Source organism: Drosophila subobscura, chromosome E, assembly GCF_008121235.1.
Source record: "Drosophila subobscura isolate 14011-0131.10 chromosome E, UCBerk_Dsub_1.0, whole genome shotgun sequence".
Lineage (NCBI taxonomy): Eukaryota > Metazoa > Arthropoda > Insecta > Diptera > Drosophilidae > Drosophila > Drosophila subobscura.
In genome coordinates, this window is record NC_048531.1 from 2,016,185 (window position 1) to 2,041,503 (window position 25,319).

The window sequence follows — 25,319 nt, forward strand, 5'->3', positions numbered from 1 at the left end:
CGGGGTTGGGAGATGAATCCGAAGCCGCGCAAGACAAGGCCACCCGGCTACAGGACATCTTCAAAGTAGTACGAGAAAACACCCAACGGGCGACCCAGGCACAGAAGAAGACATACGACCTACGCCGACGCGAGTGGCGACCAGAACTAGGATCGCTGGTTCTCCTACGTCAACACCACCTATCCAAGGCAGCCGACGCGTTCGCGGCGAGACTTGCACCGAAATACGAAGGACCGTACAGGGTAATCAAATTCTTGTCCCCTAATATAGTCAAACTCCAGATGCACCCAGGACGACAAAGGAAGACCGCGAGCCTAGCAGACCTGAAGGCTTTCCACGGCGATGAAGACAACGAAGAAGCCCCGACAACGACGGAGACATGCACCGGAGCTACTAATTTCGCAAGGGCCACTTATGGCGGCTCGCCGCCATGACGTCCTCGTCCCGCAAGGGGCGAAACGCACAAGTAGTAAGTTACGTATGCATCCCCTTAAGGGATTAGTTAAGATAGGATAACACAACCATTGTAAAACTTTCTCAAGCGCACCGCCTAAGCAGGATAGGGGGAAGGGTATGACATAAACCCGCTGAGGTAGGAAAGTACTAATCTTTAGGGGTTCTCCCTATAGGAATTGACCGAAATGAAGCGACAACGCGACGGTAGCATGGCCCGGCCCCTAGGAGCACATGATGACGCGACGGGAAACGCTCGAGGACACACAGAAGGAGCCCGGAACCCATCGACGACAGTACCCCACCAGGCCCAGCCGACTCGCTGGCAGTTCGAACCCATGGGACCCTCGACGTCAAGACAAGCACGTTTATTCCGCGTGGAGCGGCTCGGTGTCACCAGGTACGACCGACTCCCCCTTGAGCAACGCTTACTCTCGGTGCAAGGTTGGCTGAACAGGCAGCCCATAAACGCCGCCGCAGGAGACTCGTCCGAGGAGGTGGAGCCCGACGGGCGTTTCGCGACGTCAGGATGCCGACAAAGGCCACATAGAGACCTGGTAGCCCTGAACCGGCGATGGACCCTGGAGTATGACCCCGCAATCGATGATGACAACGCGACCACCGGCCCGGAGGACGAGGCCACGACCCCTTCGATAGGCAATGCAGGATCGATTGACCATCTGTTAGCCTACGCCTCTGACAGCAACGCCGATACCCACGCCGACACCAACGCCGACACCCTACCCCGCCCGGAGGATTGGGAGGCGACAATGTGGGCCGATTGGGAGCTAGCCGCGCCCCGCAAGGTCGAAACCCAGTCGACCGGAGAGGCCGAACCCAGCCTACGTGAGCCAGCATCAGCACCCGTCGGGCCGAACTACTGCGTCCTGTCGCCGCCTATCCCGCCTGTCGGCGACCACATGCCACACGCCCTTTACGGGATCGCGGACTTAGAAGATATGGGGTCCGAGTGCAGCATACCCGAGAACCTCGTGGCCACAGCGGACTTGCTGGAACTGCTCCGACTCCACCCCGGGTTCCCGGTGGTGCAGCATGAAGGGACCAGGGCGGAAGCACCGCTACATTGGCGGTTAGACTCGCGCGATCGGCTCCTGCCCGCGGAACTGATATCGGACATAACGGTCTATCTGCGGAGCCCCACGGCCCGGTTAGGCATCCGCCGACTGGAGGTCTACGACGGACGCGCCTTCCGTGTAAAAATCAACAGACGTCGCCAGGTCACAGTCACTATGAGGACCCCACGGACGCCAGAGTATCCCCGACGCCAGGAGGAGAGCCACGCTCCCGACCCCGTGCAGTAGGATTGATTTGGACCCCCCCCCGACGACGACGCCGACGGAAAGCCAGCAGAAGACCGACAGAAAACCCAGGAGCCCGGCTGCAAAAAAAAAAGACAAGGAGGTCGATCGCGAGAACTGAAACTGGACAGACGTGCCCGCGGAGAAAAGTAAAAAGTAGTGAAGTGTGTACGGCTAGACAAAACAGGAGCAGCGGGACCAGAGCCAGGAACACGAGAAGCAACAGGACCAGGAGTGTTATCAGATAGCCGCAACAGGACCAATACAGACGACAAGCCGGTGGGGAAACTCAACACAGCACCCCCTCCGTCGGAGCTAAGCGCCGACATCCATCGCTAACGGGGCACAAGACGACGACTCGAGCAGGCAGGGTAAGCGAGTCTCACACCGTGAGTAAGGGGGAAGCTGGGCGGTGCGATAGGTAGGCAAAAGTGACAAATAAAGAATTTAGTTTGCAGACAGATAGTCCGCGTGTTGATATTGTGGTGTTGAGGGTATATTGGGGCCTTCCTTATACATCTCTGTTATCTTTTGTAGTAGCATTTTTCCAGGTATCCCTTATTTCCTTCTCACCTCCTCCTCCCAGTAGTTTGAACGAATGTACGGGCCCCAAAGTGGCGACCGACGATAGTCTCGGCCTTTGCGGACGTTGACCGACGTTTCCGAGCATTCTTCCCTCCCTTTCCGGTAGTATTGAGTGAGTCTTCGGTTCCTAAAGTGCCGTCCGGCGACAGCCTTGGCCTTTGCGGACGTTGACTGACGTCTCCGAGCCTGCTTCCCCCCTTTCCCGTAGTATCGAGGGAGTTCTCGGGCCCACCAAAGCGCCGTCCGGCGTTAGTCTTGGCCTTTGCAGACGTTGATCGACGTCCCCGAGTATTCCTCCCCCTCCCTTATCGTCCAATAGCGTTCCCTAGCGAACCTTTTCCTCCCCCTAAACGCTCGGAGTCCCGGCAAATTATAAATTTTGCTGTAATTTCGACCCTGGCGTGACTGAGATATGTACCCCAGCCAGAAAGCTTCCTTACACCGCTTAAAAGAAGTTGTCTCTATTATTTCTTTAGCAAGCTGTCCGCCCATGCAGCAACAGAGGCTCCAGTGTCCAATAATCCTACTACGGTTTTACCTAGTAATGTTACTTGAGCATACGGGCGTAAGTCATGAAGTTTCCCAATTACCGTATCTAAAATTATCTTGCGTTCGGCCCTATTTCGACGATTAAAGGCTACTCTACGTAATCGAGAACGAGCTTCCCTTTTGGTAGGGATAAAATGATCAATGATATTATCTATATTCGGGTGGTGTGACGTGGCTGGTATTTGTTGATGTAAAAACTTTTCAAAATCCTCTAATCGGTATTCGTCCCCTTCGAGACAAACTGTTTGCGTGCACTTCTCGGAGGTGCACGCGCTGCTAAGTTTTTTTGTAGTATTTGAGCAGCAACGGCGACAGTTAGGCTTGTAAGTATCGGCTTTTCCGCAACCAAAGCAGAAGACTCGTCGTTCTGCTAAACACTCCTGGTAACAATTCCAACAAGGAGCCGTCAATGGCAACTACCTCTAAGTCTTCATTATCTGAAATTTCGGATTCAGAAACAATGTCTGTTTGCACTAACGCACTACCATTCCTATATTTTGGCTTCTGTATGGCGGCTGAAGGTTTGTGGACAGATTGAATAAAAATTTCGCGTGTTTGCACAAGGTGTCGCAATTGGGCAATGGTGGCTGCTGGCTCATATAAAATCTCTTGCTGAACCTCAGTAAGAAGATTTGCTCGCAGAGTCTCTAATAAGGACTGCTCAGACATAGGCTGTGCGAGCTTATCTGCCAAGGATGCTATCACGCTGTAGAAATCATCGAACGATTCGTTGGAGCGCTGTTTGCGACCTTCTATCTCTGTGCGGATTATGCGATCAGTGCGTGAATCTTTAAATTGCATTTTTAAAGCAACACATAACTCGTACCAACGAATCTGAGATACACTTTTGTGATATCTCCAGTACCATTCACAGGCCTTGCCTTCGAATAAGTTGCTCGAATTGAGAGCTACTAGTTCAAAATTACCGTTCAGTGTTTGATGAGTTAAGGCTTCAACTCTATAAATGAAGTCATCTATAGACATAGAATCCTATTCGTTATATCGCAATTTCCAATTTGCCATTATCTGACTTATGCGGTCAGGACGAAACTCAAAAGGTAATGGAGTTTGGCTAGATATCCCATCAGATCCCCCTGTTTGGGCAGAATTTGTATGTGACTGTGAATTGGACAATGCATGCGAAAGATTATGCTGCTCAACGTGAGTCCCTGTTGGCATCGGTTCTAGTATGTTTGGAGATCTCACTCCAGGTGCGGCTGTCGAGCTTGATTGTAAGCCTAAACTAATAGCTTGGGTTATTCCCTCAGTTAACTGAGCCATTGCTGACGTCATAGCCAGCGTTTGCTTTGCCATTTCAGATGAAATTGTTGCAGCTAAAACTGTTTGCAAATCATCCCTCGCGGCTCTATTACTCTAAGTGGAAGTATCCCCTATCTCCCGATCAATTCCAGGGTCAGGCATTGTTGTACGTTCGGTTTGTTTTGATTTCGATCTAGTAAGCAGTGACTGAGCGACTGAAGGTGCTCTTGGATTGGAAGTTGAGGCACGTTCGGTGTTAAAATTTGATACTGATGTTGATCCGTTCCTACCTCTAAAGCCTGTTTGCACACTGGACAAAGTTTTCTTGGCCCGTTGGCAGAATTAAAGCAGTCTGGGTGGAAGGTGTGACCGCATCTCGTCACCAATGGTAAATCTTTGTTTACCAGGTTTTTCGAACACAAATAACAAAGTGTCTCAGTGTCTTTTAGATTAGGGAATTTTTCTGGGCTTCGTTAACAAAGCATCTCTCTCGATCCGAGTAATTAGATAATTAAATTTTGTTTTTTTTGTATAATACTGAGATCAATCAGAACTAGAAGGGACGTGTGAGACGCTTCTTACGCGTCACAACTTTTATACCCGGCACTCAGTACTACATCTGCAACTTAGCGGTTATTTGTCAAATTTTACATGTTTTCTTCATCTGTCATCTACATCAACAACACTGCTCACGCCAACACGCTCCTTTAGCTCGCCACCCTCCCCTATAGACACACACTGCAGAGTCAGGGCAGAGGCAGAGGCAGAGACGTGTCAGGGAGAGAGGCCATAAACAGCGCGAAGCAGAGTTTGAATGCTGCGGGACGGGGTGGGATTGGCCACTGCAAATTAATTTCTTCATTGTGGCTATAATAATGATCAAATCGTATCTCAATTTGGTGATCTGATAGATATGGTCATTCCCTACGGAATGGCGTTTTTTCTGCTATCTTCAAAATTGTAGATTTGGGAGTTTTTCGCTCTTTTGCGGGGGCGAAAGGGGGCGTGGCTCATTTTTTGAAATTCACTTGTAACAGTGTGAGCATACAGAAGTATGGATGCAAAATTTGGTGGCTCTAGCTCTTATAGTCTCTGAGAACTAGCCGACAAACAAGACGGACAGACGGACATGGCTCAATCGACTCGGCTATTGAGGCTGATCAAGAATATACATATGTATACTTTATTGGGTCGGAAACGTTTCCTTCTGTGCGTTACATATAACCGTTATTCGCACAAATAAAAGATACCCCATTTACTCTTCGAGTACCGGGTATAACAATAGGCTACAGGTACACTGATTGAGTACCGGGTATAAAAGTTGTGACGCGTAAGAAGCGTCTCACACGTCCCTTCTCGTTTTCTCATATATTTAAAAAATACAAAAAACTCAAAAGACACTTCATATTTGAAGATCAGATCAATACGTTTGCATATCCTAGTGCGATTTTGTTCTGAAATATATTTTTTCTTATTTACTTTTAGGCTTGAAACCAATTAATCTTAAAATGACATAAAGTTACTGGACAAGTCTTTGATATTACGTCCAATGCTTGCTCCTCTGAGTTTGCTTCATGCCCTTAAGTAGTTTAAGTAGTTTAAACAATCAAGAAAATGAAATTTTATTACATAGAACAATTATTCTGTTAGAGAAATAATCGAATTTAAAGCTCACTTGCTAATTTAATTTGTCGTCCTCATCAGCTTTGGAGAGTTTCTCCGCAATATTCATTTCCTTGACCAGAGTAAATACTGAGAATGAAAACTTGGTAACCTACGAAGATACCTTTGTTCGAATACATAAAGTCCCCGGAAAATGAATTATGCATACTAACAGTAATGTTGGTACCCACAGAAATGGGAAAAGCGTTCATGGCCATGAAGGTGATGGGTTGCTGAAGCTTCTGCAGGAAGTACATAAGCGTCTTCTTGTAGCGCTGCTCGCCATCGATCCAGTTTGACTGGAAAAGAGCGTTCGCCAGGTTATAGCAGTCGTCCGTCAGATAATTGCAGAGAATGCAGAACGGGGTAGTCTCCAGCAGAACGGCGGCCATGAAGAACAGGGCGGCAATGGCCGAGCCTAGATTGGCAAACAGCACAATGTTGATGAGCGTGAATCCAAGGACCATACCCACCACCAGGAATTGCACAAAAATTGTGCCCGAAATCACGGGTCGCAAGCAATCAACAAAGCTGCAAGCGGTCAGTAGATTAGATTTAAGAAATAACTTCTCAATTTCAACCTACCGAAGAATGTTTTTGTGGTCTTGAATGCACTGGACTAGTTGCTCGTAGCGTTTCTCGTGGCTCTCATCAGGGTCCTTGCCCAACTGTCTTAGGCGGTCCGCAAAGATTGACATGTGGGCACGGAGCACTAAGGCAAAGTTCACTGGATAGCAGTCCACGCTGACGTCCTGCAGGACGGCACCGGCCATACCGAAGTACTCCAGTCCCATCTGCAAGCTCAGGTGCCAGGAACTGGAGCGCCAGTCTAGGTGCGGATAGTAGTTCTGGTACATCGGTTTTCCCATCACGATGGCCGCAATTAACGTGTTGGTGGCATAGAGCCAGTACACGGCAATATAGAAGAAGAATATACGGTTGCTCCTGGAGACGGCGCGATGGACACGGAGGCGTTCGCTTGGTTGGGTGATACGCTTATCCAATTCGTCCAAAATATTATTGGCCTCGTCGAAGTGCTTGACGTGTGCCCCCACGATCAGAACCTTGGTGGAGCAGGAGCACACGTTAACTGCCACCTGAAGGGTGGTAAGGAGCTCACCCGGAGAGAACTCAGATAAGTGGCTGAAGCATCCAATCATAAAGGCGATGGGCTGGTAAAACGTGGAGCTGAGGTTCAGAACAAAAGACCACAGGCAGTAGACTATGAAGAATCGTGCGGGTGGCTGTCGCACCCCCATTAGAAAGATGCAGCGCAGCAAGTAGAGAGTCGCATTCCGAGAACATGCCGGTTCCCCCTCCGATATAGTGTACATGGACGGAAATATTTTACGCAGTACCATCCTTACTTCACAGAAGTTCCGATTGTTCAACATGGACTGCAGACTGTTGGGTTTTATATGTCCGCCGTGGAGTGATTATAAGCTCATCAATCGCCTGCTATTGAAAATTTATGAGCGAGACGTGCGAACTCGTCAGCGGAATCAATTAGGGCTTGGGTACAATTTGTTCAGCACCTCGGGCAGGACCTTAGGCTCCAAACTTTTGGCACCCTCAACGCCTAAAGTCTTCAGTCGCTTGCTAGATTAATGTGATGGCGCTTGAAAATTGCTTTACATCTGTATGTAAATAAATGATGGACATATTCTGGTCAAGAAGCAGCTGACTGCCGCAGTTCACAAAGCGAGGTGTAATAGTTAAAAATTTATTTACGAATTAGGATTACTTGAGCACCTTCATCAAGCGCCTATCAAAGAGGGGTACACAACTTTTATACTCGGTACTCAGTAGTACATCTGTACCTTGTACTTTTTTCAAATTTTACATTTTACATTTGTTCTACATCTACATCACTTCTTACGCCAACACGATCTTTTAGCTCGCCCCCTCGCAAAGACCCGCACACTACATGAAGCAGAGTGAGAGAGAATGTGCAAAAAACTGTGACGTCGCTTCGGCCGGGGTATGCTCGCCGCGCCGGGTTCACAGAAATATATTGGTTTCTATATGTGCTAGCTGAAAGAGAGGTTTCTGTAAGATCAATAATTAGGCGAGGATTTAGTCGGTAAAAGAAGTATGGCTTTTATTTGTTCTTAAATTTACAGAGTATTGGCTGTGCGACCCTTCGGTGGGCCGGGCGGCTGTCTTCCTTCGGCTGGAGGCAGCTGCTCCGTGGGTGCGGAGGTTAGAGCCCGCTCTGAGCGGAGATGATGTTGTGGAGGTGCTAGACACGCTCCAAGGGGAAGATTTGTTGCGGAGGTTGAACACACTCCGAGGAGAAAATTGGTTGCGGAGGTTAAACACACTCCAAGGAGAAGATTTGTTTCGGAGGTTAAACACACTCCGAGGAGAAGATTGTTGCGGAGGTTAAACACACTCCGAGGAGACGAGTAACAGAGGTGGAGCCCACTCTGGAGACGGTTCCGAGATGGGAGTCCACTTCTGGTGAGGGTTCCGAGGTAGAAGTACACTCGGGGAGGAGGATTCAGAGGTGGTGCATGCTCTGGTAGGGATTTCGAGGTAGGAGTACACTCGGGGAGGAGGATTCAGAAGTGGAGCACGCTCTGGTGGGGATTTCAAGGAGGAATTACACTCGTAGAGGAGGATTCAGAGGTGGAGCACACTCTAAGGGTGGGTATTTATCGCAGGCCTACCTTGTCGTCGGCACTGCTTAGAAAATTTGGGAAGTTAATCCCAGGCGGTCTGTTGTAGACTGCCAGGCTCTTCGAGATGAACTGCCTCGATTTGGTCCGGCGATCCTCCTTATATTGCCGGCGGCCAGCTATTGGAATTCGGGATTATTGGGTTCGCCCTAACGAGTTCTGCGCCCGACTGTTTAGTGTGCCCGTCAGAATACTGTGTTTTCTTGGTATATATTCGGTATTTATTCCGTGGCTTTCTATATTTTCGATATCTTATATATTTCTATTACATTATATTTCTAGTGTTCGTTCGGCAAACAACTCTTTTTTGAGTTCAAAATTTGCAGTAACTTTTTTATAATATTCAACACAAGACTGAAGTACCTGGTCAATGCGGACTCATCTCTGCGACCAACCAATTTCGCAATAGCGATTAAATATAAAAAAAAAAAGATATTTCTATTACACTTCCGTTTTGGCAAACGCGTGTGACAGACCTATCAGGGGGCACCCTTTCAGTGTTCGTTTCCACTCCTTCCATCCGGGTTTTTTGTTTGTGAGCAATTGCTCTTGTAATAAAAGGCTTTTTTGATATATTTTCTTTTTGTGCGCGACTTTAGCTATTCTTAAATAAACGAAGAGGGTAAGTCGTTGGCAGCCTGGTGAAACCACCAGTGAAGATGGCTGACGCCGAGCAGTCGGTGTCAGGCGTAAGGCGTTTGTCTAAGTCCGGTTCAGACAGAAAAATTGCTTCAAAAAGATTTCTGGCAAAATCGAATAATGTAACGAAAGGTGAAAATAAAATTCTACCTACAAACAAAATGGAGGACGATCTGGACAAGAATATTCATGTCTCCGTCAACAGCACAAATACTAATGCAAATGTCGGTAGAGATGTGCACACAGACGATAAAAAACAGAGGGAGATTAATTTGTATGAGCACTCATTTAACGGAGAAGCCAGTGTGCTTCTATCGACCAAGAGAAGCAATTTGTTTGAAAAAAAAAATATTAAAAGTGATATATACCTTTTTGACAAAATTAGACACATCAATCTTGTTGGTCTCAAACGCATAACCCCTCTTGCTGCCACTCTTTACAAACTTTAATTCGGTGGTCCTTTTGAAGCAAATGAAATGGTTCTAAGCGATGAATTAAAAAAATTAAACATCGATGTATTTATCCCAAAAAATTACACTGACTCTGTGGGTGTTATCAGGGGTATTCCAACAAATATCTCAGGTATGAAACTGCTGGACAATCTCGATTCAATTATTAAGATAAACACAGTGGAAAGAATTTATAGGAAATCGAAAAACGAAATGAATGAATCTGTGCTCGTCCCAACCGAGACAGTTAAAATTGCTTTTGCGGGTACCGAAATTCCATCGGCCGTTCAAATTTATGGCATTTGCTCGTTAAAGGTAACCCATTACATTCCTTGGGTCATACAGCAGCGCGCTGTAAGTCACAAAAGCGATGCAAGAAATGTGGCAATAACACTTGCAACGAAAATTGCAATACAAACAAGTGCATCTTATGTCAAGGTGATGGGCACAATGCGTTTAAATGGAATAAGTGTCAGATGTGGGCCAGAGAAGGCGACATAAATAAAATCATGGCCATTAAGAAACTGGCAAGAAAGGAAGCTCTAAAGCAGTTTTCCTTTCAACAAAACTATGATCAGATTCGAGACTATGACAACAACTTTCCTCAAATGATAAATAAATAAAAAAACGAGAAGGGACGTGTGAGACGCTTCTTACGCGTCACAACTTGTATACCCGGCACTCAGTACTACATCTGCAACTTAGCGGTTATTTGTCAAATTTTACATGTTTTCTTCATCTGTCATCTACATCAACAACACTGCTCACGCCAACACGCTCCTTTAGCTCGCCACCCTCCCCTATAGACACACACTGCAGAGTCAGGGCAGAGGCAGAGGCAGAGACGTGTCAGGGAGAGAGGCCATAAACAGCGCGAAGCAGAGTTTGAATGCTGCGGGACGGGGTGGGATTGGCCACTGCAAATTAATTTCTTCATTGTGGCTATAATAATGATCAAATCGTATCTCAATTTGGTGATCTGATAGATATGGTCATTCCCTACGGAATGGCGTTTTTTCTGCTATCTTCAAAATTGTAGATTTGGGAGTTTTTCGCTCTTTTGCGGGGGCGAAAGGGGGCGTGGCTCATTTTTGAAATTCACTTGTAACAGTGTGAGCATACAGAAGTATGGATGCAAAATTTGGTGGCTGTAGCTCTTATAGTCTCTGAGAACTAGCCGACAAACAAGACGGACAGACGGACAGACAGACACAAATACAATATACCCTATTTACTCTCCGAGTACCGGGTATAATGACATAGAATACACCCTGAACTCTGATGGATATGGCGTAGCCATCTTCTCAGAAGTTTTCTCCCACGACATGTCATACAGAAATCGAATCAACTACGATCTATTGGAAAAACATAGAGATGATGGCTACGGACGTGTAGCCATTGCTGTTAAAAAAGGCATTAGGCTTTAAAAGGAAGCCTTTAGTTCAGAGCACGATGTTATCATCGCCAAGACATGCAACCTCAATAAAAATATCACCATTGTCTCAGTCTACTTTGAACCCTCCATGAAGACTAACTCCTTTCAAGATGCTATTCAAACCAACGTTGAAAAACTGGACGGCAGGAGCAATGTGATTTTTGTTGGGGATTTTAACGCCAGAAACACTTGCTTTGGTGACAATGTCACCAATGCCAAGGGTAGATTCCTAGAGAACTACATGAGTAACTCCGGTTATAATTGTTTGAACGATGGAAGGTGCACCTTTAGACGTCACATCGACAGTCAAAGTGGCTCTGTGTTGGATTTGACCTTTTCAAACTGCACCGATAATGTCACCTGGAGCTGCAATTCAATATTTGTTGGAGGCAGCCACCATCATCCTATTTCCATAGAAATTCCGGAGTGCAAAGAGAAGCCCAAGTTCTTTCTCGCCAAGAATAGACTGCTTCGAAGGCTAACAGGTGCTACGCCATCAGGAGACATTTCAAACATCACAGAAAGCTTCACAAACAACATTAGGGCCTCCACCTACTCCTTGAGCAGCAATATATGCCCCAAGACTTGGTGGAATCCAGAACTGCAACTGTTGTACTCTAAATATACCGAAGCAAAGATTCAGGCACAAAGAGTTCTTTGACAGCTACATAAAAGCGGTTAACCTGAGAGTAGAATGGAAGAAGGCAGTAATACTTGCGAAAAGAAACGCTTACGCCCGCAAGATCGATGTACTTAATCAAAAGCCAAACTCAAGGAAAGCCTGGCTTTTCTTGAGGAACATTAAGTCCTTTAATGATCCCGATAATTCCACCTTAAATGCAGAAGGGTCCCTGCCTTACCTTGAGTTTCTTAAATGCCAAGTCTCTGTGTTGGCGAAAGTTCATACCTTCTCAGTCAGGCCAGCTTCACTCAACATTGATCCCTTTAACTTAAGTGATCTGTCTGCTGTTCTCAATAGGGGCAGAAACACTGCGGGAAGAATAGATATAATCACATATGACATGATAATAGCCCTCAGGAGCCCAGCACTGATTAATCTTTTACAAGAATACAACAGGTTATTTACAGAATGTAGAGTCCCTGATCAATGGCGTACAATCAAAGACATTCCCATCCCAAAGAGGGGTAAGGATCTCCATATCTATCAAAACTATCGACCTATCTCACTCATCTCGGTATTGGCTAAAACTCTCAATCTTATGATCAAGAGTCGCATAGACATGTTCTTAGAAAAACGTAACACCATGCCCAGACGATCTTATGCCTACCAAAAGGGTAAATCAGCAGCCATGTTCATAAATGATCTCATCAATACCATGGCCTGTGAGAAGAAAAGGGGAAAATTCGTTGCAATTGTAGTAGTAGACATCGATAATGCATATAACTGCGTTAATCTTCAAACTCTACAAATGCTAATGGATTATGAACACATTCCCTCGCAATATACTGACTGGATTGTCAATTTATTTTCGTCTAGATTCCTAAAACTAGGTAACTTCATTAAAGAAATCAATGGTGGGTTGCCGCAAGGCTCCTGTCTCTCACCTCTACTTTTCAATCTATACACCAAGGTTAGGTTAGGTTGAGGCGGCTGTCGGGGATTGTCAGAGACCCGACACACTTAGGCCGGTTTCGGCCCATTGTGATACCGCATGTTTCGCTCCCTTCTCTCCCGTGAGACCCTATTTTATCCATTATCCCATCCGGATGCCCTTATGAAGCCTGCGATCCGTCTGGGACTTATTGTAGACATGTCCGAAATGTCATTTAGAAAAGGAGCGCCCAAGTATTGGAGTCTCCTTCTACTGAGAGCCGGGCAGGAGCAGAAAAGGTGTTCCACAGTCTCCTCCTCGTCCTCATCTCTACAGCTTCGACAGAAGTCGTTATAAGGGGCTCCCAGCCTATTTGCATGTGTGCATGTGTGTACTCCTACTGAGTTTGCAGAGCTCATCGGTGCGCTTCCTATTGATGTTAGGCCATGTTTGCCGAGTTATGCGACATAGTGGCACAGTTTGCCATCTGTCATTTGTAAGTTTCTTAAAATGTTCTTTTATTCTGAGCTTGCAGGTGGCCATTGGCATACGAATATCCTCCTTATCATTGAGAAGGGGGATTGTTGTTCCAGCTCTGGCCAGCTCATCTGCTATACAGTTGCCTTCAATGTCCTGGTGGCCCGGGACCCATATTAGGCTGATGACGAACTGATAAGCCATCTCGTGAAGAGACTTGCGACAGTTCGCAACTGTGGCCGAGCTTGTCGTTATCGCATTCAATGATTTGATTGCAGCTTGGCTATCACTGTAGATTTTTATGTGAGTCGCTTCAGGGGTTAGTTCCTGAAGACAGCTCAGAGCTTCCTTGATCGCTATGACCTCCGCTTGGAAAACACTGCAGTGATCCGGGAGCCTGAAGGAGTAGCTTATGTTCAGCAGTTCGGAGTATATTCCTCCTCCGACCTTGTTGTCCAGCTTTGAGCCATCAGTAAAAATTTGAATGGCTTCCTTTGGACCAGGTGGTCCCTCAAGCCAGTCGTTTCTGTGAGGGATGATTGTTTCAAAGGCGGTATCTGTATACTCCCTCGGAACGCAGTAGTCCGTTTTTGAAGGGACGATGTTGTTTCCATTTAGGATGGATGCATGGCCGGTGCGATGTGACACCCATTGGTCAGAGTCTCTGAGACGGATTGCTGCCATTTCTGCCTGCTCCTTACCTGCAAGGTCAGGGCTCTGCAGGCAAAGTATAGCATTTAGCGCATCCGTTGGTGTTGTGCTCAGAGCTCCACTGATGCTTAGGGCTGCAGTACGCTGCACCTTGCTTAGTTGTTTTGTGATGGTCCCCTTCGATAGGGCAGTCCACCACACTGCTACTCCGTAGAGCAGTATTGGTCTAACTATTGCTAGGTAGATCCATTGGACTATTCTTGGGTTCATGCCCCATTTTAGCCCAATGGCCTTCTTACAAGTGTAGAGGGCTATCGTAGCCTTCTTCACTCTGTCTTTGATGCTTAGGTTCCAGCTGAGCTTTTTATCAATTACCAACCCTAAGTAACTGGCACTGTCGCTGAAGGAGAGCCTGCATCCGTTTAGTATTGGGGGGTTGAGGGACGGGATTTTGTATTTGGTTGTAAACAACACAAGTTCCGTTTTAGAGGGATTAATTCCCAGTCCACGCGACTTTGTCCATTCTGACAGTCGTGCGAGCTTTGCGGTCATTAGTTCGCAGAGTGTTTGAGGGAATTTTCCCGAGAAGATAATGGCAACGTCGTCCGCGTATGCTACCACCTTGCAGCCCTCCCCTTTCAAGTCACACAAAATCTTATTGACTGCTATGTTCCATAGAAGGAGAGACAGGACACCGCCTTGCGGGGTGCCTCTGTTGACATACCTTGACTGAGTGGACGATCCCATTGATGATGTCACTGTCCTGCATGTGAGCAATTGATTTATGAGCATCACCAAGTGACGATCCACCCCCAGGTCAGTCAGTGCCTCTGTGATGGCTCCCGGTATGACGTTGTTAAAAGCTCCCTCAATGTCTAGGAAAGCGATTAGGGAGTATTCTTTGACTTGAAGAGATTTTTCTACCGCCGAGATTACTTCATGGAGTGCCGTTTCCGTGGATTTCCCTTTTCGGTAGGCATGTTGAGCGCCTGACAGCCACTGAGGATTAATGGTTGTCCTCAGCTGCAGCCCGACTAGTCTTTCAAAGGTTTTGAGAAGGAAGGACGATAGACTTATTGGTCTGAAGTCCTTTGGGGTTGTGTGTGAGGGTTTCCCTGCCTTGGGTATAAAGACTATTTTAGCCTTTAGCCAAGCGCGGGGGATTTTTCCCACTGTCAGTATCTTCCTGAAGATACTTTGCAGCCAGTTGATAGCCATGTCCCCGGCTTTTTGTAGCTGAGCCGGAATGACTTGGTCCGGGCCAGGCGATTTGTAGGATTTAAAGCTGTTTACTGCCCAGCTTATATTCCGTTTTGTGAGGATGTGCCCCATCGAGGTTTCCGGGCCTTCACTTGGGGTGTCTGCCGGCTCGATGGTCGTACACCCAGGAAAGTGAGTTTCGAGAAGAATGTGTAGGGAGTCCTCGCTAGAGTTTGTCCACGTACCATCAGTTCTCTTGAGATATCCCACCGAGGGGGATGTTTTTGACAGGACCTTGCGTAGCCTTGCGGCTTCTGACGTGTCCTCAATTTCGGAGCAAAATCTTATGCCAAGAGGCCCTTTTTGCTCTCCTTGTTTCTTTTTTGTATAGGGCTAGCTTACTTTTGTAATTTTCCCAGTGCGCTACCTCGCTGCTGCTTTTGGCTCTGTTAAAGAGAGTCCTGCAGTCTTTTCGGAGGGTATCTATATGTTTAGACCACCAGGGGGGTTTCTTTTTCCCTCTTGGTTTGGTCGAGGGGCAAGCTGCCATGAAGGCCTTATTGCAAGCTTCCGTGAAATTGTCCACAAGACGATTAAGATCGTCTTGTGTATCCGGGCATTTTGGGGCTAGGGGGGGGAGTAATTCCTCCATTTTTGCGCTATACGTATCCCAGTTGGTTTTTCTTGGGTTTACATAGCTAGTGGGTATGGTGCTTTCGAGCGATAGGATTGTCTCGATGTACCTGTGGTCGGAGAAGGAGTGGTCCTCTAGGACTCTCCAACTTTTCATAGTGTCTAACAGTTTGTGGGACAACAGAGTGAGGTCAATAACCTCTTGGCGGTTTTTTATAATGAAAGTGGGGTCATTACCCCGATTTCCAATAAATAGGTTGGAGTTAAGGATGAAGCTAAAAAGTGACTCACCCCTTACATTTGTATCCGAGCTCCCCCATTGGGTGTGATGAGCGTTGGCATCGCAGCCTATTAGTAGGCTTGTGTCCGACCTCTCGCTGTCGCTGGCAATCTTGCGAACGAGGTCACTGGGAGGATCGCTTTCCTCATGAGCCATGTAGGACGACACCAGGTTCAGGCGTGTCCCTTGTAGCTCTAGGCTAGCCGCCGTGTTGTCGCCGTTGCTAAAGTTGTGGAGCAAAAAGATATTTAAGTGCTTTCTTACTAATATGCAGGTTCTAATTTTACCTTCCGTTTGGGCTACAATCAGCTTGTAGTCCTTCGTCGCTAATCCACAGACCCTGCCTCCTACCACCCAGGGCTCTTGGATTAGGACTATATCTCCTCCGCTCGCGACTAAGCGGAGTATAAGGGCAGCGGATGCTGCTTTACAGTGGTGGAGATTTATCTGCAGAAGCCTCAGAGACTTCATTAGAGTCATTCTCCACCACTGTAATATCGGCGTCTGAGTCGTCGAGGATGTCGTCCCGACACATCGCCTCAAAATCGAGCAACAGCTCCGTCTCCGAGGAGTAGCTCTCCAGGGCCGGCTCCGGCTCCGGGTCTACTTCGGGTGCCTCGATCTCCGAGGCAACGTCCTGCTCAACTGGGTTGTTGACAGAACGCGCCTCGGCCGCTGCATCCGACTTGTAAACCTTCATGGTCACCGAGCTGAACCCGAAGTTAAGCTCTCCCCTGGCTGCCTCGATCGGGGCTAGCGATTCCTTGTTCAGGATCACAACCGCCTGGTTTGTGGGGCCCTTTGATGCCTCCACTTTAGCCACCTTCCAGTCTGAGGTTGGCAGTGTGGGGTTGCATCTCTGCAACATCGTTAGGATCCGCTCGGGCTCCTTGAACGTGGCCGGTACCCATATTCGGGCTCTTGGCCTACTTGGCACCTCGCTCCAGTCCACAGCGACGAGCTTCGCCCCTGCGTAGACCTCACCGATTTGCGCCACCGCAGCTTTGTATAGCTTTACGGAGCGCTCATCCTCGCAGGCTACCACTTTTATGTTTCCCTGGAACCATCCCATGTCCTTGCAGACTGGGGGTGGCCCGGGATCCTTCTCGAGAAGCTCGAAGCAGCGGTCGGCCAGTGCCGCTTCCACCCACTTCCATTGGCTTCTGGGTATTTTCCCCTCCGCGCTGCCTTTATCGAGAACGCCTATCAGCGTCCTCTCCTTGGCAATCTGCGCGAAGGATACGTTAGGTAGAACCCTGGATCGCTTCGCGGCAGGTCCGGGCGTCTCTTGAGAGCGTTGCCTCTTCTGTTGTGCGGCCACCTTCTGTGGCTCCACACTGAAGTTGGGCAACACCGCCGAGGCCCATTCTACTTTTTTCAGCCAGTCTGCTGTCGGACTGACTTCTTGGCTGGCGTTCTGCCGACGGAGTATGTGCCCAGCACTCCTCTTTTCGGCATAGCTATATTTCTTGGCTTGGACGCTGGTAGATGGCAAGTCCTCACCCGCCGCTTCACAGGAAGGTTGAGCAGCCGCAATATTGCTTAGCTGCCCTACCATGGTATCAGTTTTGGGTGTTGACTTTCCACCCATCCCAGGTTTGGGATGGGATCCACCCGGATTCGTACCCGCGTCTTTCACCGTGCAGGTCATTTCTGCATCTGAGCGGATCGGGCCAGGCCTTTGGGCCGCTGCCTTCTCCCGCTTGGGATTTCTCCCTGCAGGCATTTGGGGAGTGCCTCTCTCGTTTTTGTTTTTATTAGCAATATTTAATTTATCCATGTAGTTCCCACGAGCTGCATAGAAGGGGAACGGTCCACCCCGGCAGAGCTCTGCGTTACCCGGGTAAGGCATAATTAGAACAGGGGGCTGCCAAATCCCTGAGCTCTCCGTTCACGACTGGGCTAGTGTTTATACCGGGCCCCCAGCCAGGCTGACTCTTGGCACGGGTCGAGTGACACCTTAGTCCGGCCCGGTGTTAGGTGAGTGTTGGGGCTAGGATGTGGGTAGGTGTTGTGTAGGGATGGGATTGTGTGAGCTACTTAATGAGAGGCGGCACCACAAGCGCATCGTCAGTGTTGCTGCGTCGCGAACACCCGCTGGCTGTCCGGGACTGCTTATTTCGGTACTCTCCCTCAGAGCCAACTTAGTTGATGCTCTTTAGGATGCCCGCCTATTCGCAGCTGACCTACCCACTGGGGTAGGCCGTTCGCTATCCGCAACCTGCGACCCGTCCGGTGGCCTCAGCTAGGCCCCCTCTGAGCCACCTCAAAGCCCAATAGGATCATCGGATTGGAACAATGAATACAAGGAAATATCAAAAACAAAAGGAATTTATTTTGCGTCAATTTACAATGAAATTCCAGTCAAACCATGGCACTGGGCTCTCGACTGGAGTGCAAAAAACATAAAGGTCATAAATAGACTGTTAATTAATCGAACCTATGATAACGTTTTTTTACACAAAATCAAAGCCAGAAACACCAACATTTGCGAAGTTTGCAAAGTTCTTGACAATGCGGAACATGAAATCTTCTCCTGCCAACGACATGCTATTATCAGGAAAAAATATAACATTTTTCATTGCTTTAAAGATCTTAAAAGGAGCCTCTTTTTTTGAGAGATACTAATTTGCGACATTATAAGTGTGGCTTTTGGGTCTGCTGTCGCCTTAGGGCGACCTTGGACTTGCAGTTTCGGGACAAAATTTCGCGTCTTTTCCACTATGATCACCACCGATTGGCTAATGCCATGTTTTTCAGCAGTATTAGCTGTCGTATAGCCATTTTCAGTGAGCTACAAAATAATATTTAAAATTTCTAGATATTGTTTCTTCTGTCTCAGGTACAACATACACTATTTAATAAATTCGTGAAACCTGCGTCGATTATTATGAGAAATGTCTTAATTTGATGTTAGTATTAATAGAATATAAACAAAACGAGAAGGGACGTGTGAGACGCTTCTTACGCGTCACAACTTTTATACCCGGCACTCAGTACTACATCTGCAACTTAGCGGTTATTTGTGAAATTTTACATTTTTTCTTCATCTGTCATCTACATCAACAACACTGCTCACGCCAACACGCTCCTTTAGCTCGCCACCCTCCCCTATAGACACACACTGCAGAGTCGCTGCAGAGGCAGAGGCAGCGGCAGAGGCAGCGGCAGAGTGGGTGGGTTTGGCCACTGAAAATTAATTTTTCCATTGTGGCTATAATAATGATCCAATCGTATCCCAATTTGGTGATCTGATAGATATGGTTAGTTTTTAGTTTTCTGTTATCTTCAAAATTGTAGATTTGGGAGGTTTTCGCCCTTTTGCGGAGGCGGAAAGGGGCGTGGCTCATTTTTGAAATACCAAAACCAAAATCTAAGGCGAAGAGCTAATAATTTTTTCTTTGCTCTAGCGATCTTCGTCTTCTCTCTCTTCTATGCTCGCCTATTTTCGGCTCTCAACGCCACTGTGGTGAATACCAGAACATATTAGAAGAGAGAGACATGCAAGAAGAACAAAAAGGGAAGAGGAACGACGATTACACCAATTAACGGCGTTTTCTATTGCTTCACCCAATATTAAAATTTTTAACCACTTTTATGCGAATGGTGCCGTTCCTCGGTAATTCTTAATAATTCATTTTCCACTTAACACTACCAACCTTATTCCATACTTAGGCTAGGGTGGGACAAAAAAACTAAAAATAAGTGTACCAAAAATTTAAACGAAGGGTGACGGTGGCTTCGGAGGCGCGAATTTAACTAATTCTCTTCCAATTGCAGCGGCTTCTCTTGCTTTAGTTGCGCCTAATAGCGGCGAATTCCCGATCGCTGGGTGCGCGATCAATTATAATTTATTCGGCACTGCCGTAGACAAAACAGCTGTTTTTGTTAGTTGCTTCTCTAATCGGCGAATTGAGTCATTTTATTGCCTTTAATGTACAGCTTTAGTTTAAAGGTGATTGAACTCGTAGCTTCGACATAAATGATTTGCAATAAGTGCCAAGTGCCAAACTGCACTTGCACAGACGAACGAAAAAAGGAAAAGAGAAAAGAAAAAAAATTTGATTCTACCGTTTCACAATTTCCTGCTGAACAAAAGCACGAACAACGAGAAGGGACGTGTGAGACGCTTCTTACGCGTCACAACTTTTATACCCGGCACTCAGTACTACATCTGCACTTTAGCGGTTATTTGTCAAATTTTGCATTTTTTCTTCATCTGTCATCTACATCAACAACACTGCTCACGCCAACACGCTCCTTTAGCTCGCCACCCTCCCCTATAGACACACACTGCAGCGGCAGCGGCAGAGGCAGCGGCAGAGATGTGTCAGGGGGAGAGGCCATAAACAGCGCGAAGCAGAGTGTGAATGCTGCGGGACGGGGTGGGTTTGGCTACTGCAAATTAATTTCTTCATTGTGGCTATAATAATGATCCAATCGGATCCCAATTTGGTGATCTGATAGAAATGGTCATTCCCTACGGAATGACGTTTTTAGTTTTCTGCTATCTTGTAAATTGTAGATTTGGGAGGTTTTCGCTCTTTTGCGAAGGCGGAAGGGGGCGTGGCTCAATTTTGAAATACACTGGTTTCAGTGTGAGCATACAGAAGTCTGGAGCCAAAATTTGGTGGCTCTAGCTCTTATAGTCTCTGAGAACTAGCCGACAAACAAGACGGACGGACGGACGGACGGACGGACGGACGGACAGACGACGACATGGCTCAATCGACTCGGCTATTGATGCTGATCAAGAATATATATACTTTATGGGGTCGGAAACGTTTCCTTCTGTGCGTTACATACAACCGTTATCCGCACAAATACAATATACCCTATTTACTCTTCGAGTACCGGGTATAAAAATGTATGGCTTACCGCTTATTTGCGTTTGGCACTTTTTATACCCGGTACTCGAAGAGTAAATAGGGTATATTGTATTTGTGCACATAACGGTTGTATGTAACGCACAGAAGGAAACGTCTACGACCCCATAAAGTATATATATTCTTGATCAGCATCAATAGCCGAGTCGATTGAGCCATGTCTGTCTGTCCGTCTGTCCGTCTGTCCGTCTGTCCGTCCGTCTTGTTGAGCGCCTGGATCTCAGAGACCATAAAAGCTAGAGCCACCAAATTTTGCATCCAGACTTCTGTATGCTCACACTGTTACAAGTGTATTTCAAAAATGAGCCACGCCCTCTTCCGCCCCCGCAAAAGGGCGAAAACCTCCCAAATCTACAATTTTAAAGATAACAGAAAACTAAAAACGCCTTTCCGTAGGGAATGACCATATCTATCTGATCACCAAATTGGGATCCGATTGGATCATTATTATGGCCACAATGAAGAAATTAAGTTGCAGTGGCTAAACCCACCCTGTCCAGCAGCTTTTGTTGCTTTTACACATTCTCTCATTCACACTCTGCTTCGCGCAGTGGCAGAGGCCTCTTCCCCTGACACGTCTCTGACTCATCCTCTGCCACGACTCTGCCGCTGCCTCTGCCCTGACTCTGCAGTGTGTGTCTCTAGGGGAGGGTGGCGAGCTAAAGGAGCGTGTTGGCGTGAGTAGTGTTGTTGATGTAGATGACAGATGAAGAGAAAATGTAAAATTTGACAAATAACCGCTAAGTTGCAGATGTAGTACTGAGTACCGGGTATAAGAGTTGTGACGCGGCTTAAGACGCGTCTCACAACGTTCCTCCTCGTTTAATATTCCACTCGGCCCAGCGGCTGCGGTATTTAATTTCATGCATTTACTAAATATCTTTGTAATAATTTTAGTCGCGGTTTAAGTTTTTCGCACTAAAACTTGGGTTTGGTCTGAGAGCGACTTGATTGACTCACGTCTAGAATGGAAAAGACCGTGGCAGTAGCTGAACTTCCTGCACACCCCGGTTAACAGCGAAAGTGGTACATACGCCATTTCCAAATTGTTAACATTCTACCCCTTGTACCGTCGATCAGCTGATGTACCATACAGCAGCTGGCAAGAAGTTACGAAAGTCTAAGCCTTAGACTCTAAGGCATACTTTCGGCCTCTAACAAAACAAAAAAAAAAGTCTAACCCAAAAACAAGCGTTTTCGCCCTCCCGCTTGCTTGGCCAGCATTCTCTCCCTGAACTTCTTCGCCGACAGATCGAATCTCTTGTCCATGTCTCTGAAATGAAAGAGAGACATTGGTGTTATTTCGTCTGTTTTCTCCTCCTCGATCGTTGCGGTTTTTAGTTGGGATACGTGTGCTCTTATTCGTTTGTTAGTAGCGTTGACTTTGACTGTTACTATGACTGGGGATATTAGTTCTAGCACCTTGCACGGTCCGTCGTACTTTGGTTCGAGTTTTGCCGTCGTCTTATCAATTTTGTTTGACAGTGGATGTGCTCTGACCGAAACTATTTCCCCTACTTTTGGTTTCCAGTCCCTTTTCCTCATGTTATAATGTCGTGTCTGATTGGCCGCTGCTTCCTCCATATTTTGCCTCGCCAATGCTTCTACCTGTTGTCGTTGTTCCGTATCCCCTTCTTGCATATTGTTTACCCCGGATCCTTGTGTGACTTCGTCAAATAGGTTTCCTGGTAACCTTAGCTCCCTGCAATATAGCAAATATGCTGGGCTGAATCCCGTTGCCTCTGACTTGCTGCTATTTATCGCTAGCGTTAGTTCCGGTAACTGTTCATCCCGTCTGTTGTGCTTTCCATCCGCAAACTGTGCGATCATTGTTTTTATACCCGGTACTCGAAGAGTAAATAGGGTATTGTAGCGTGCAGGTGTGGGATAGATGTATTTTTACCCAAACTAGTACCAGGAGATTTCGTGTGCACCTCTAGCTATGCTCTAGCTAAGCTCGCCGGATTGTCGGGGTTCGTTCTACTCTCTCCTATGTTAAGTACTGAAACACACTCGCATAATATTTTAGGTGCACATTTAAAAAGAATCAAAAATCAAAAGCAGAACACAGGTTAAACTGGACTGAAGGTATGGAAAATGGATCAAGTATTTGTTGTAAAAAAAAAAAAGAATGATGATCTCAACTACTCTATTCAAAGCACGGGAAACTCAGATGTCGTCGAGAATCCCTCTTCTTTACCCACCCAGCCTATGTCATACAGGTAAATCATACCGTATAGACCCTAAAACAATCAGGCAGTTTTCATCCTACCACTTCGACCTTGCTTGGCTAAGGACTGACATTAGAATTTAGAACATATTATAAATGGGTTTCAAAACAAAGACTTTCAGATATATTTCCATGGATTCCTATTATTAATATTCAATATCTTCCAAATTTTCTTAATCTACGGATGAATTCATTTTTTCTGGCAGTCTAGCCCACTTAAAATATTTACTTATTTTAGTTTATACCAACTTTAGAATTCAAGATTCTACGACCTTATATATATATGAATGTGTGGGCCGTAGTATGTAAAGAGACTAAGAATCATAGGCGGGTAATAGAATAAAGGGGGGCGAGAGGTGTTAACCCATTATGGTAATGATTATAAAGGTTTAAATCAAATAATTTAGTAACACGCAGGTTACATTTATACTCAGTGCACATATAGTGTCAAGTTTACAAACTCACAGTTTTCGTTTGGTTTTGATATTTTAAAACCCTTACTCCTTTCGTAATCGATGAGCTCATGGATGACGTAGGTGCTGGTTTCTGGGGAAAAATAGAAGGTATTAACAATATATGCACACGAGCGTACATGCAAGTACGATTTAGTAATTTCATTTAATTATTTTAAGGTCTCATACCCACTCTTTTCTACCAACACTCATAATTCCCGATGCTCAAAAAAATACATTTCTATATATCTCCGCCAGAGAATTGGCCTTAAAAAGGCATATTAACTCAAATCCCGAAAATGTGTAAGTTAACACAGAGCAACTACGGACATCTTTCTGTAGCGTCGGCGGCGGCTACTCTGTAGGCATGCCCGTCAAATATCACGCCCAATGTTCTGGTCTTCTTCACACTGGGCTTAAGCGGGGAACATCCGACTGCAGGTCAAGCTGCAGCTTACATTGGCACTACAGTGCGCGACAAACTGGTCTTCTCACTGGAGTTGATTAAAGTTCCGAGGCGCCCCCTTTTGCACTGGGCTTCCTAAGGGTTGCGACGCCTCAATAAAGTTGACCCAAGTCAGAGGTTTTCGGTGCTCAGCGTTTCCGTCAGTAGAGGGGGGTCGAATGGTACCCCTTTTAGGTTGGAGGATCACTTCGGTGATACTCCTCTCGTGGAGCACCCCGTCTATGTACTTATGCGCACTCAGGCTGCAACGACGGAACGGGCTCCTGACCTCTGTCCTATAAACTTAATTCACATAAATTAAACCGATCACTTGTTGTAGCCTACGGCCCACATACCTTGGTTAATTATTATTCACGCTTGGTACTAGCACCGATCCACAGAGATTTCTCAGAATACACGGCTTTTGCACTAAAATTTCACCACGAGGGATTGCGTAAGATATATGTATGTAGGTTACGTATATATATATATATATATATATATATATTGCTTGACACAATCACGTCTCTTTTCGTTGATCGACTCTTTGCTATTAACTCAAGCGAAACTCATCCAAGTTAAATTAGGCTGTACAGAACATAAAGCTCATAGATCGGATGATGTTTGCGAGCTTTAACGGGACAATCGTATGATCTTTCGCTGAATTGAGTGGAATTTCGGTCAAACGTCAAGGGCAACTTCTATGCTCACGCTACCTAACTATCTTTTTTAAGATAAGCGCCGCTCTCGCTTGCATGTGCTAACACTGCAGCGACTCTCTTTCGTAAGCTCGGCGTAAAGCTTGCGCTTACGATCCACTTTCGGAGTTCTCTTTCGGAATGCACTTATAAGCGCTACCGAATATGTTTATTAGTGATGCTCTATGCTATCTCCCTACTTTCGGCCCCTACAGTATATTGTATTTGTGGGGAATAACGGTTGTATGTAACGCACAGAAGGAACCGTTTCCGACCCCATAAAGCATATATATTCTTGATCAGCATCAATAGACGAGTCGATAGAGCCATGTCTATCTGTCCGTCTGTCCTCAGAGACTATAAAAGCTAGAACCACCAAATTTTGCATCCATACTTCTGTATGCTCACACTGTTACAAGTGAATTTCAAAAATGAGCCACGCCCCCTTCCGCCTCCGCAAAGAGCGAAAACCTCCCAAATCTACAATTTAGAAGATAAAAGAAAACTAAAAACGCCATTCCGTAGGGAATATCATATAACCAAATTGGGATCCGATTGGAGCATTATTATAGCCACAATGAATAAATTAATTAGCAGTGGCCAAACCCACCCCGTCCCTCAGCTTATATTTTTGTTTTTTGCACATTCTCTCATTCACACTCTGCTTCGCGCAGTTTATGGCCTCTGCCCCTGACACGTCTCTGCCTCTGCCGCGACTCTGCCATGACTCTGCAGTGTGTGTCTCTATGGGAGGGTGGCGAGCTAAAGGAGCGTGTTGGCGT

At 46.4% G+C, this 25,319-nt stretch overlaps 1 protein-coding gene and 1 long non-coding RNA gene across 2 annotated transcripts; both read right to left on the reverse strand.

Annotated features, from left to right (window-relative positions):
* Positions 1-5,844: 5,844 nt before the first annotated feature.
* Positions 5,845-7,272, reverse strand: LOC117890958 (odorant receptor 42a-like). Its single transcript, XM_034796099.1, has 3 exons — positions 6,414-7,272; positions 6,002-6,359; positions 5,845-5,940 (listed from the first exon to the last, which is right to left on the reverse strand). Exons 1-3 carry the CDS (start codon positions 7,220-7,222, stop codon positions 5,845-5,847), a joined length of 1,263 nt encoding a protein of 420 aa, XP_034651990.1. The 5' UTR covers positions 7,223-7,272.
* A 16,119-nt stretch (positions 7,273-23,391) lies between these two features.
* LOC117890959 lies at positions 23,392-24,741 on the reverse strand. Its single transcript, XR_004648604.1, has 3 exons — positions 24,196-24,741; positions 23,584-24,135; positions 23,392-23,488 (listed from the first exon to the last, which is right to left on the reverse strand). It is a non-coding gene; the product is annotated as an uncharacterized LOC117890959 (long non-coding RNA).
* Positions 24,742-25,319: the final 578 nt, after the last annotated feature.